The 14,463-nt window shown below is 43.5% G+C and overlaps 1 protein-coding gene across 1 annotated transcript in view; it reads right to left on the bottom strand.

The window, feature by feature from the left end:
* Window positions 1-14,463, bottom strand: part of si:ch211-26b3.4 (connector enhancer of kinase suppressor of ras 2) — an 867,895-nt gene that overhangs the window by 606,978 nt on the left and 246,454 nt on the right. Inside the window, exon 3 of the mRNA XM_068047793.1 lies at window positions 1,439-1,641. Coding sequence (XP_067903894.1) covers window positions 1,439-1,641 — 203 coding nt within the window. The remainder of the gene's footprint in view (window positions 1-1,438; window positions 1,642-14,463) is intronic.

Genomic DNA, 14,463 nt, shown 5'->3' with positions numbered 1-14,463 from the left:
TGGCCCATAGAAGACAGAGGGTGGTAGTAGATGGAAAGTATTCAGCATGGAGCTCGGTGACCAGTGGTATTCCGCAGGGATCTGTTCTGGGACCTCTGCTCTTTGTGATTTTTATAAATGACTTGGATGAGGAAGTGGAAGGCTGGGTTAGCAAGTTTGCCGATGACACGAAGGTTGCTGGAGTTGTGGATAGTGTGGAAGGCTGTTGTAGGTTGCAACGGGACATTGACAGGATGCAGAGCTGGGCTGAGAAGTGGCAGATGGAGTTCAACCTGGAAAAGTGTGAAGTGATTCATTTTGGAAGGTCGAATTTGAATGCAGAATACAGGCTTAAAGACAGGATTCTTGGTAGTGCGGAGGAACTGAGGGATCTTGGGGTCCATGTCCATAGATCGCTCAAAGTTGATAGGGTTGTTAAGAAGGCGTATGGTGTGTTGGCTTTCATTAACAGGGGGATTGAGTTTAAGAGCCGCGAGGTTATGCTGCAGCTCTATAAGGCCCTGGTTCGACCACACTGGGAATATTGTGTTCAGTTCTGGTTGCCTCATTAGAGGAAGGATGTGGAAGCTTTAGAGAGGGTGCAGAGGAGATTTACCAGGATGCTGCCTGGACTGGAGGGCATGTCCTACGAAGAAAGATTGAGGGAGCTAGGGCTTTTCTCATTGGAGCGAAGAAGGATGAGAGGTGACTTGATAGAGGGGTACAAGATGATGAGAGGCATAGATAGAGTGGATAGCCAGAGACTTTTTCCCAGGGTGGAAAGGGCTATCACCAGGGGGCATAATTTTAAGGTGATTGGAGGAAGGTTTCGGGGAGATGTCAGAGGTAGGTTCTTTACACAGAGAGTGGTGGGTGCGTGGAATGCGCTGCCAGCGGTGGTAGTAGAAGCAGATACATTAGGGGCATTTAAGTGACTCTTGGATAGGTACATGGATGATAGTAGAATGAAGGGTAGGTAGTGAGTTTGATATTAGGTTCGGCACAACATCGTGGGCCGAAGGGCTTGTACTGTGCTGTACTGTTCTATGTTCTAAGATAAGAAAGGAACCGAGTGAGGGCAGCCAACTGGACGACGGAGGAAAGGCATTGGAGGAGGAAACTGTTGGAAGATAATGGTGTGTTTAACTGTGTCAAAGGCTGCAAATTGGCTGAGAAGGATGAGGAAGTATAGTTTACACAGTAACAGTTACACAGCATATAATTTGTTCCTTTGATAAAGACCGTTTCAGTATTGTGACAGAGGCAAACTCCTGATTGGAGGGATTCAAACATGGAATTGTGGGAAAGATACCATGGATTTGGGAAGCAACAACGTGTTTCCTTCCTGGAAAGGAATGGAAGGTTGGACATGGGGCAATTGTTTCGATGATTCAGTATTCCAACAGGTGGACAGACATTCAATGGCTATATCTAAATCAGAATAATATCAGCAGGGTACCTGTCCAGCCAGGCCAATAAGTTCTTGGCAGCACCAATGAGGTCAACCACCGAGGTAAGGAAGTCATTTGGCAGCCTTCTGGAAGCCCTTCCATCATAATGGCCACTCCTTCGTCTACCTGTTATAAAATTCTGTAAGTTTTTGGCTGAGGCATTCAGCTTGTGGGAAAGTGTTCTGAGGTTTTCGGTCTCTAATCCATAGTTCTGTAAGAGTAAAAATATTTGAGTATTAATAGCTCCTGTGTCATATGGTTTACCATAAATTTTACTCCATAAGGGAGTCAGGATTAGAAAGAAAGAAAGAAAGAAAGAAAGAAAGAAGGGAAAAGAGAACTTGCAGTTATGTAGCACTTTTCACAATCTCAGGACAGCCCAAAGCACTTTACAGCCAATAAAGTACCTTTGAAGTAAAGTCACTGTTGTATTCTAGGGAAATGCACAGCCAGTGCAGCACTCCCTCAGTAACTGCACTGAAGTGTCGACCTAGACTATGTGCTCAAAACTCTGGAGTGGGACATGAACCCATGACATTCTGAAGATACGAGAGTGGTACTATCAAGTTAACAGCTTTCTAATGGTAAATATTCATCTTAGTTTTAGCTCAATCCTCCAAAACCTACATTCTGCTATCCTTTTTAAGCTGATGTGCATTTCCAGCAATTGGCAGGGATACTCCTGCCTCTTCATGTATCTTGCTGGGTACCGTTGCTGTGGGTCCCGGGCTGTGGCCGTCTGATGCGCTTGCCCAACTCCCGCCCGTCAACCTGACGCCATTAATACTGGCTTCAAGCAGGTGTCAGGTCTGATCTATTTCAATGAGGTCTGGAAGTTAAAATGGCCCAGGCCTCATATTGGCAAGCTGGGGCAAGCTTGGTGCTTGCCTCACTGGCCCCATACTGTGAAGCTTGTCCTGAGTTATAATCATTTTAACAATTAGAATGGAGCTTCAGGCTTGAGGCTGTAAAAAGCTAAGTGTACAGTTCTCTCCTGACCAGGGGAATTTCAGTTGAGGTCTGGCAATGTAAATTAGAAACAGGAGTTTGGACTGTGGTAATCGTTAGCCCATTTTTTTTTTAAATTAGAAGATTCAGAATGACTGCTAATAAGATAAAATCCATCAGACTATTTTACTTTGATAGCATCAAAATAGCCCTCAAATATTTGCTTGTGCTCCCAGTTAGTTGGGTTAGCCAACAATCACAATTGCTGTGGCACTTTCTAATGTAACATTATAATCCCTTCATTGAAATTCTGGTGATATCAACACCTGATATTATCTAGACACGCTGTCACTGCCTTTCAGTCACTAATCACATAGAAGCACTCCAAGCTAGTTGCATCTTTATTTTTAGATTTGGAAATGTTCTAAATGGTGCTGAATGCACAATAAAGCATCAATCTCTTCCTGGGCCTGTGAGGAGCCTGTGGCATTAAAGCCAATAGCAGCAGTTACCCTCAAAACTACACATAAAGCAATTACAATCAGGGAAAGGGATCGCGGGTCAGCTGACGGCTGCACAGACACCACTACTGTGTGGAAAGCACAACCTGTCCTTCTCCAGTATTACTTTTACTTCCTCCATTCTGTCTGCACTGCATCAATGACCAAAGCAAACACTCGACTCACATGGAGTCTGGTGGTAGTAGTTAAATCTATTTTAATTATTACTAGGCACAGCACATTCTGTTAAAGGCTATTTACTCTGCAAAATACTTCTCTGGCTGGCTTCAATCTGAGTTACCCCATAACAATTAACTTAATTAGTGTTCAATCAAACTACTGTATTCCATTGCAGTCCAATTTAATAATGCATAGACAATATGGAGCAGTGATGATTACCATATTGGTAACAAGCTAGTATGTAGTAGAATAACACTGATGTACAGAGGAAAATCCATAATGAAATAGACTGAATAAGGATGCCTTTGTAGACTGCACTGGTATGGATCAGGGAGTATTAGATGCTACAAATGGAGTTTCCATGCACAGTCACATTGATTCGCATAACACCGGCAAATCTTGGTATTCTGTTATAGAATCTATTCACCAAACAATGCCAACAGCACTAAAAGCAACTCTTTCTAAATCTGCAGGTGCACAAATTTAAATAGGACAGACCAGCAAACAAGAAATGTAGGCTCAAATGGAACCAAGTTGCCTGAGCTTCGCAGGTCAGATTGCCAGAGCTCGGCTGTCCGTGGGCTGCGATTTAGACACCTCTGCACAAACTAAAGACCTCACAAGCACACATCGTAAAATGCCTGCATTCATCTGTATCTGCAGAGATCTGTTAACATGAATAAAACATAACTATAAACATTTTACAAATATTATGATTCCACTTCTAGAAAATGTTAAAACAATAAATGACTAAGTCTAACATTTAAATGAGTCTCAGAATACTTTATATTTCAAATACTTACCGAGATTGCACCTCCTGCTTCTAGCTATGGTCAAGTGTTGGAAATCTGGCAATAACTTAATTTTTAATAGCATTATATAGGTTTCCAGGCCTAAGATAGTTACTGGTAATGGAACACACGGTCTGGCAGTAACTACAATGGACTAATAAAATTATGTTATGAACATCAGAATAATGCAATTTAAAACTGATCATAACAAACTGCTTTATTTTGAGACTTGAATAACATAAAATAGTCTATGCTGATGACCCCTTCCCATTCACCAAACCACCTCGTTCAACTTTAACATTACACCCAAACCACTGCAGTGGTGGCATGACTCTCACCTCAAGGCCCTTATTGTTTCATCTCCTTACTCCTCCAGTAGTTTTTTCCCCTTGACTATCTCTCCCTCCTGCAACTCCTTCAAGCCCCCTATTATCCATATCCCTTCTCAGTCACTTATGGACTTCCAAAATCTCTTTCCCCTCCACCCCACAGTTTCTACATCAAAGATACTCATCATGCTCAAGAATTTCAACCTTCACCAAAATTCCCTTTATCCCCCCTCCTAAGGTATCTCTGCCCTTTTGTTCTCACTCAACATTACTCTGCACTATTTCCTCACTCATGCCATCTCCTCCAAGCCTAATCATAATAACAGACGTTGCACATCCAGGGTTTTAAGGATAAGATAATTTCATGTCTAATCACCTTAATACTTACCACATTTCCCACGCTGCAGCCAAATGTTTTATCACAACAAGATTCTCTTGGAAGGTGAGAACAATTCCAAACTAATCTGTTCAATGAAAAACTGTTCCTTTTGGTTCTCTTTCTCATTTCCTTCTGTCCTTCTCTATGTCAGCTTCATGAAGTTCAGGGTCTTTTTCACCTCTCAGATTGAGACTATCCATTTGGCTGCTTCAGCCTCCTCTTCCACCATGGTCCAGCCCATCCAGTGGTCCCCTTACTACAATCCCAATCTTGTATATTGCACAACTTAACCCAACCCCTGCTATCTCACCCAGCCCTAATCAGGCTGACAAGTTCATCTCTATATCTCAACACCTGGCACACATCTTGCTGTGCTTCTTGACATCCCTGCACCATGCTACACAATTGACCACGTCTTCAGACAACATCTTTGCCCTATCAGAACTAGGAGCCATAAATATAAGATGGTCACTAACAAATCTAATAAGGAATTTAAGAGAAACGTCTTTACTCAAAGAGTGATGAGGATGTGGAACTCATTATCACATGAAGTGTTTGAGGAAAAAGGCATAGATACTTTTGAAGGGAACCTAGATAATTGTATGAATTAAGTATACAAGTACTGCTGCTGTCAATTTGCTCAATCACTCCCTCGTCTCAACCTTTAATGCTCTAGTCACCAGCAAACTTTTGCTCTCTCCCTTAGTGGTTGTTCTCCCTCGTATGGATTCATCACTTTTTGAATTCATTTATGGGATCTGAGCATCACTAGCAAGGCCAGCATTTATTGCCCATCCCTAACTGCCCTTGAGAAGGTCAAGCCACCTTCTTGAATTGCTGCAGTCCATGTGGTGTAGGTATACCCACAGTGCTGCTAAGAGGGAGTTTCAGAAGATTGACTCAGTGACAGTGAATTAACAGTGATACAGTTCCAAGTCAGCATGGTGTGTGATTTGGAGGGGAAGTTGCAGGTGGTGGTGTTCCCATGCATCTGCTGCCCTTGTTCTTCTAGGTAGTAGAGGTTGAGAGTTTGGAAGTTGCTATTGAAGGAATCTTGGCAAGTTGCTGCAGTGCATTTTGTAGATGGTACACACTGTTGCTACTGTGTGCCTGTGGCAGAGGGAGTGAATGCTTAAGGTTGTGGATGGGGTGCCGATCCAGCGGGCTACTTTGTTTTGGATGGTGTCAAACTTCTTGAGTGTTGTTGGAGCTGCATTCATCCAGGCAAATTAAGAGAACTCTATCAACTCCTGACTTGTGCCTTGTAGATGGTGGACAGTCTTTAGGGAGTAAGGAGGTACGTTACTCACTGCAGAATTCCCAGCCTCTGACCTGGTCTTGTACCTACAGTTAACTCTCTGGTCAATGGTAACCCCCAGGATGTTCATGGTGGCAGATTCATCAATGGCATTGCTGTTGAATGTCAAAGGGAGATGGTTAGATTCTCTCATTTGGAGATGGTCATTGCATGGCACTTGTGTGACGTGAATGTTACTTGCCACTTATCAGTTGAAGCCTGAATGTTGTCCAGGTCTTGCTGCATTCAGCCACGAACTGCTTCAGTATCTGAACGCTGTGCAATCATTTGCAAACATCCCCACATCTGACCTTAATGTTGGACGGAAGGTCATTGATGAAGCAGCTGAAGGTGGTCGTGCCTAGGACACTACCCCAAGTCCAAGGGAGCAGACCTGATTTTATCTGGCGCACAAGTGGTTTACCCATCCATTACTCGATCTGGATGGAGTACATCAAGCACTATCGAGTCACATTATTCTCTGTCAAAGCCATCCACTACTCCAGCATCATCATGGAGAATAAAGATAATATCCTCAGCATCTTTTCTCCACTGTCAAATGTCTCCAGAAGAGCATAAGGAATAGGAGCAGGAGTAGACGCCACATGGCCCCTTGAGCCTGCTCCAACATTCAATACAAGCATGGATGATCTTCCGCCTCAATTCCATTTTCCCACCTCTTCTCATTATCTCTTGATTCGCTGAGAGACCAAAAATCTGAATTTCTCAGTCTTCAATACAGTCAACGATGGAGCATCCATAACACTCTGTGATAGAGAATTCCAAAGTTCATTACTCTTTGAGTGAAGAACTTTCACCTCATCTCATTCCTAAATGATAAGCCCCTTATCCTGAGACTGTGCCCCCGTGTCCTAGATTCGCCAGCTAGGGGAAGCAACCTCTCAATGTCTACTCTGTAAAGCCCCTTCAGAATCTTGCATATTTCAATTAGATCACCTTTTATTCTTCTGAACTCCAGAGAGTATAGACTCAATTTACTTAACCTCTCTTCATGGGACAACTCTCTCATCCCAGGAACTAATCTAGTAAATCTTCGCTGTACCACCTCCAATGCAAGTATTCCTTCCGTAAATATGGAGACCAAAACTGCGGAAAGTATTACAGGTGTGGTCTCAACAAAGCCACAAACAACTGTAGCAAGACTTCCTTATTATTGTACTCCAAACCCCTTGCAATAAAGGCCACTTGCCATTTGCCTTCCAGATTGCTTCCTGTAGCTGCATGCTAACTTTCTGTGTTCCTTGTATGAGCATACCCTAGTCCCTCTGAACATCAACATCTGGAAGTTTCATGCCTTTTAAAAAATGTTCTGCTTCTCTATTCTTATGACCAAGGTGAATAACTTCACAATTCCCCACATTATACTCCATCTGCCACCTTGTTTCCCACTCACTTAACCTGCCTATATCTCTTTGCAGTCTCTTTGTGTCCTCTTCACAGCTTACATTCCCATTGTCAGCAAACTTAGCTACATTACTCTCAATATAGATTGTAAATAGCTGAGGCCCTGGCACTGATCCTTGCGGCACTTCACTAGTCACAGCCTATCACAAAGGAAGAAGGTTGTGGTTGTTGGAGGTCAATCATCTCAGCCCCAGGACATTGCTGCTGGAGTTCCTTAGGATAATGTCTGAGGCCCAAACATCTTCAGCTGCTTCATCAATGACTTTCCCTCCATCATAAGGTCAGAAATGAGGATGTTCGTATGATGTTCAGTACCATTCGAGACTCCTCCGACACTATCCATATGCAGCACAGTGGTTTGCACTGCAGCCTCACAGCTCCAGTGACCAAGGTTTGGATCCGGGTACTGCCTGTGCGGAGTTTGCAAGTTCTCCCTGTGACCGCGTGGGTTTCCGCCAGGTGCTCTGGTTTCCTCCCACAGCCAAATACTTGCAGGTTGATAGGTAAATTGGCCATTGTAAATTGCCCCTAGTGTAAGTAGGTGATAGGAGAATGGTGGGGATGTGGTAGGGAATATGGGATTAATGTAGGATTAGTATAAATGGGTGGATGATGGTCAGCACAGACTCGGAGGGCCGAAGGGCCTGTTTCAGTGATGTATCTCTCTATGACTCTATAACATTAAGGCTTGGGCCGATAAGTGGCAAGTAACATTCACACTACACAAGTGCCAGGCAATAATGATCTCTAATAAGAGAGAATCCAACCACCTCCCCTTGACATTCAATGGCATTATCATCGCTGAATCCTCCATTATCAACATCTTGGGGGTTACTGTTGACCAGAAACTGAACTGAAGCAGCTATATAAATACTTTGACGACAAGAGCAGATCAGAGACTGGGAATTCTGTGGCGAGTAACCACCTCCTGATTCCCCAGTGCCTGTCCACCATCTACAAGACACAAGTCAGGAATGTGATGGAATACTCTCCACTTGCCTGGATGAGTGTGGTTCCAATAACACTCAGAAAGCTCGATACCATCAAGGACAAAGCAGCCGTTTGATTGGCACCCCATCTACTACTTTAAACATTCACTCCCTCCACATCCAATGCACAGGGGCAGGAGTGTGTACCATCTACAAGATGTACTGCAGCAACTCACCACACCTCTTTCAACAGCACATTCTAAACCCGCGACCTCTTCCATCTAGAAGGACAAGGACAGCAGGCGCATGGGAACACCACCACCTGCAAGTTCGCCTCCAAGCTACACACCATCTTGACTTGGAACTATATCACCAATCCTTCACTGTCGTTCGGTGAAAATCCTGGAACTCCCTTCCTAACAGCACTGTGGGTGTACCTACCCCAAATGGACTGCAGTGGTTCAAGAAGACAGCTCATCACCACCTTCTCAAGGGAAATTAGGGATGGGCAACAAATGCTGGACTTGCCAGCGATGCCCACATCCCACAAAAAAATAAAAAGAACCTGCCAACTCAAAAATGCTGCGTTTAGCCCTATTCTGTGCTCCCTGTCCATTAACCAATCCTCTATCCATGCTCATATATTATCTCCAATAATGAGCCCTTATTTTTTTTTTATTCATTCATGGGATGTGGGTATTCCGCCTTCTGCTGTGGTGGGATTCGAACCCATGTCCCCAGAGCAATACCCTGGGTCTCTGGGTTACTAGTCCAGTGACAATACCACTACGCCACCGCCTACCTCCTTATCTTGTGTATTTTGAGTGGCACCTTATTCTCTCCAACCAGCTCCCCTTGACATTCAATGGCATTACAATCTCTGAATCCTCCACTATCAACATCCTGGGGGTTACTATTTACCAGAAACTGAACTGGAGTAGCCGTATAAGTACCATGGCTACAAGAGCAGGTCAAAGGTTCTAGCCAATGACATCCACATCCCAGAAATGAATAATAATAAAAAAATATTGAATGCCTTTTGAAAATCCTTTATACCTTGGCCTCTCCTGAATCTGACTGCCCAACCTGGGTGTCCTGGCTCTGAGCTGAGCTTTAAATTCCATATGCTATCACCAAAACCACCTATTTTTACCTGTGGCCTTACCTCATTCCCACAACTACTGAAACCCTGACATATGCCTTCATCACTTCAAGGTCCAACAGCTCTGACTTCTTGAGTTCCATTCTACACAAACTCCAACATGTCCGAAGCTCTGTTCCCCAGAACCTGTAACACTTCTGTGATCCCTGTCAAACTACATCAAATTTACAAGCGGCAACTCACAGACACCTCTTCCTACCTCCCTCTGGACCATGACCCCACCACCGAACATCAAGCCACTGTCCAAAGGACTGTCACTGACCTCATCTCCTCTGGAGATCTTCCCTCTACAGCTTCCAACCTCATAGTCCCGCAACCCCGGACAGCCCGCTTCTACCTCCTTCCCAAAATCCACAAATGGGACTGTCCCGGCAGATCCATTGTGTCAGCCTGCTCCTGCCCCACTGAACTCATTTCTTCCTCTCTTGACTCTATCCTTTCTCCGCTGGTCCAGTCTCTTCCCACCTACATCCGTGACTCTTCTGACGCCCTACGTCATTTTGACAATTTCCAGTTTCCTGGTCCCAACCGCCTCCTCTTCACTATGGACATCCAATCGCTCTACACCTCCATCTCCCACCAGGATGGTTTAAGGACTCTCCGCTTCTTCCTTGAACAGAGGCCCAACCAGTCCCTATCCACCACCACCCTCCTCCACCTGGCTGAACTTGTTCTCACATTGAACAACTTCTCTTTCAACTCCACTCACTTCCTTCAAGTAAAAGGTGTTGCTATGGGTACCCGCATGGGTCCTAGTTACGCCTGTCTTTTTGGGGGATATGTTGAGCATTCTTTGTTCCAGTCCTACTCAGGCCCCCTCCCCCAACTCTTTTTCTGGTACATTGATGACTGTAACTGTGCCGTTTCCTGCTCCCGCCCCGAACTGGAAAACTTTATCAACTTTGCTTCCAATTTCCACCCTTCTCTCACCTTTACATGGTCCATCTCTGACACTTCCCTTCCCTTCCTCGACTTCTCTGTCTCCATCTCTGGGGATAGGTTGTCCACTAATATCCATTATAAGCCCACCAACTTCCACAGCTACCTCGACTACACTTCTTCACACCCTACCTCCTGTAAGGACTCCACTCCATTCTCCCAGTTTCTCCATTTCCGACGCATCTGCTCTGATGATGCTACCTTCCATGGCGGTGCTTCTGATATGACCTCCATTTTCCTCAACTGAGGGTTCCCCCCCACTGTTGTTGACAGGGCGCTCAACCGTGTCCGGCCCATTTCCCGCACCTCTACCCTCAACCCTTCCCCTCCCTCCCAGAACCGTGACAGGGTTCCCCTTGTCCTCACTTTCCACCCCATCAGCCTCCATATCCAAAGGATAATCCTCCGCCATTTCCGCCACCTCCAGCGTGATGCCACTACCAAACGCATCTTCCCCTCCCTTCCCCTGTCAGCATTCCGAAGAGATCATTCCCTGCACAACACCCTGGTCCACTCCTCCATTACCCCCACCACCTCGTCCCCGTCCCATGGCACCTTCCCCTGCAATCGTAATACCTCCTCTCTCCTCACTATCCCAGGCCTCAAACACTCCTTTCAGGTGAAGCAGCAAATTACTTGTACTTCTTTCAATGTAGTATACTGTATTCGCTGCTCGCAATGTGGTCTCCTTTACATTGGGGAGACCAAACGCAGACTGGGTGACTGCTTTGCGGAACACCTCCACTCAGTCTGCAAGCAGGACCCTGAGCTTCCAGTTGCTTGCCATTTCACCACTCCCTCCTGCTCTCATGCTCACATCTCTATCCTGCGATTGCTGCAATGTTCCAGTGGACATCAACACAAGCTCGAAGAACTGCATCTCATTTACCGATTAGGCACACTACAGCCTGCCGGACTGAACATTGAGTTCAATCATTTCAGAGCATGACGGGCCCCCCATTTTACTTTTATTTTTAGTTATTTTTTCTTTTTTACATTTTTTACGACTTTTTTTTCATGTTTATTTCATTTCATCTTAGTTTGTTCAGTTTGCTTCCCCGCTGTTTTTTTTCATGTTTGTACTTGCTGCTGTTCAACCCTCAGTCCGTTAACACCCTATTTGTACTAATGCTTTGTCTTTCAACACACCATTAACATATTGTTTGCCTTTGCTCCATGACCTTTTGGTCAGCTATGTGGCCTTATCCAATCTACACCTTCTCCTTTGTTATCTCTTGCCCCACCCCCGCCTCACTTGCTTATAACCTTTGACATTTCTAATATTTGCTGGTTCCGAAGAAGGGTCACTGACCCGAAACATTAACTCTGCTTCTCTTTCCACAGATGCTGCCAGACCTGCTGAGTGGTTCCAGCATTTCTTGTTTTTATTTCAAATTTACAAGACAGAATCAGACCATTTGGCCCAAATGGTTGATGCCAGTGTTAATGCTCCAAACGAATCTCCTCCCACTTTGCTTCAAATCACCCTATCACCATATACTTCTGTTCCTTTCTCCTTCAGGTGCTTATCTAGGTTGTCTTCAAATGTATTTATGCCTTTGGCCACAATCACTCCATGTAGTAACGAGTTCCACATTCTCATCACTCTCCGCGTAAAGACTGTTTTTTCCTGAATTTTCTATTGGAAATGTTCGTGAATATTTTATATTTATGTCCCCTAGTTTTGAACTCTCACAAAAGTGGAAACATCTTCTCTGCGTCTACCCTATTGAACCCCTTTTTTTGTTTTAAGGACTTCTGTCAAGTCACCTCTCAGTCTTGTCTTTTCCAAAGAAAAGAACCCCAGCCTATTCAGTCTTTTTTCCACTGAATCTCCTATTGTGCAATGTCTGCATTTACAAATCCTCCACAGCCTCACCTACCTACCTGTTATGAAGGTGCTTCCATTTTTTTATATTTTTTGAGGACTTGTGTGTAAAAGTCAATGGAAATACCTGAGGAGATGCTGGACTTGTTTATTTTAAAAGGTCACTCAAAGGATTTGGGACATTGGTTAAAAACAAACACTTACTGGAAGTCACATGGCTTAAGTGAAGAAAACAATGGGAGTTGTTTACAAGGAAGTGATAGGTCAAGATTTATGGTGGTCAAGAGTTGGTTTTGTTTTTGGATATTGTTTTGGTTCATTTGGGGTGTAAGCCTGCTAAGAGAGAGAGGGAACCAGCTCATCAAATTTCACCTCTTTGAGAAACCCTGAGAATCCAGCATGAGAAATAGAGAAACTGACGCAGCATTTTTCCTGAAAAGCCTGCCAGACTAATCCTTGACGTCATCTGATGAGAACTACTCCAAAAAGATCCCAGTGATAGCTGTCACCGTGCACCTGGATGCCAGACAAAGGGCCAGCTGGGAACATTCCATATCTTATCCTTTTCCTTCAAGAAATAACAAGCATTTGCCCAAACTATTACTTAAGTCTTTTTTGTAAAGCTAATCTCCACAGAGAAAACTTCTTTATTTTTCCTTTAACTGGTGTGTATGTATGCTTGTGTGTTGGGTTAATTTAGAAGGGAACTTACATATTTCATGTTAATAAGCTTTGCATTTATTGAATAAGTCTTGTTTTATAATAAATTAATAATTTTGTTGTTTATTAAAGAAACCTGGTTGGTGGATTTTATTCTGAAACTAAAGTGGATAAAGTATATAATTGGCCATATTAGTAACTGGGTAAAACATTTAAATATATGTTGTGACCCATGGAGAAATGAACCAGAGAAAGACAGTGCACTCCTCCAGCTTTGGTTGTAACACACCTCAGCAACCTCTTGCAGCCCTTTGTGTCAACTCTTTGCTCTTCCAACTCTGTCCTCATTTGCATTCACTCTGATCCCACATTCAATGATAGATTCTTCTGCTGTCTGAAACCTTAGAAATTTCACAATAATCTCCTCTTTTTGCTACTTCTTCATCCCACCATCAGATATCAATGCACAATCTACCTTTCGGACCCTGTCTTATCACTTCCACTGTGTTTTTGCCCAATATTGCCCTGTGTCCATGTTTACCCTCTGGTGAATAGGGCTGGGAGATTTTATGATATTAAGGGGTCAATATAATTAATTGCAAGTTGTTGTATGTTGAAATATTAACCAATCACATTGTGTTGGAAATCGTTAAGCAGCTGCTGTGTATTGAAAACCCTCATACTTGCAGACACGTAATTCATATGATGTGTCATATTTGGCACTACAGCTGTCACTGTTTATCTCCTTCCAATGGGCATAGACAATTTCTGTCTGTTCAAGAAGGAGTGGTGCTCAAAACACAAAATGAAATTTTAAGCATGGAATTATATCTTGAGCAAGGTCCTACGAACAGCAATACGATAATGACCAAATAATCTGCATTTAGTGGTGTTGGTTGAGGGATAAATATTGGTCAGTACTCCTCTGAAGGAGCAGCCCCCTGCTTTTCTTCAAAATAGTGCCATGAGATCTTTAACATCGACCTGAGAGGGCAGAGGAGGCCTTGGTTTAGCACCTTACCCAAAAGATCACACTTCCAACAGTGCAATGCTCCCTCAGTAGTACACTGGAATGTCAACCCAGCATTTCTTACATTGTTGATTTTAGCTCTGCATTCATCACCTTTTTTCCATCAATACTTTTTCCTTTCATTCTTTTAAAATCTTCTTCTGCCTTTTTTGCTTTTCTTTCTTTAATCTTATCCGTGCTTTGGTTTTAGTTCTGCTCCGTGATCTAACTGCCTTTTCATCTCCACCATCTTCAAAAGTGCCTATGAAATCACTGAAGGGCACTGACTTTTTTGCCTCTGAAAACTATAATAGAAAGGTTGTAGATGCACAATGGTTCCAAAAAGATCAGGAAAAAAGGTATAAGTCAACAATAGGAGCTCCAAGAAGGGAGAAAATTACAAGGATCCTTTTCCACCAAGGACTCATGGAGAAATATGACCACAGGTGAAAGAAAGGGCAACTGCACAACAAGGAACCAATGTCAAAAATCCCTAAATTGATGCAGAGAGAGGAAATAAAAGAGGAACAAACAAAAAAAATGTTCTAACGTTCAAAAGGTACATAACTTTTTTAGGGTAATGATTAGTTCCTTTGACATAAATAAAAAATGCTTGTGTGAAATCCAATGTGTGTGCTTATGAATTTTTTGATTGCT

Source organism: Heterodontus francisci, chromosome 15 (assembly GCF_036365525.1).
Source record: "Heterodontus francisci isolate sHetFra1 chromosome 15, sHetFra1.hap1, whole genome shotgun sequence".
NCBI classification, from domain to species: Eukaryota; Metazoa; Chordata; class Chondrichthyes; order Heterodontiformes; family Heterodontidae; genus Heterodontus; species Heterodontus francisci.
This window is presented reverse-complemented; position numbering and strand designations above follow the sequence as displayed.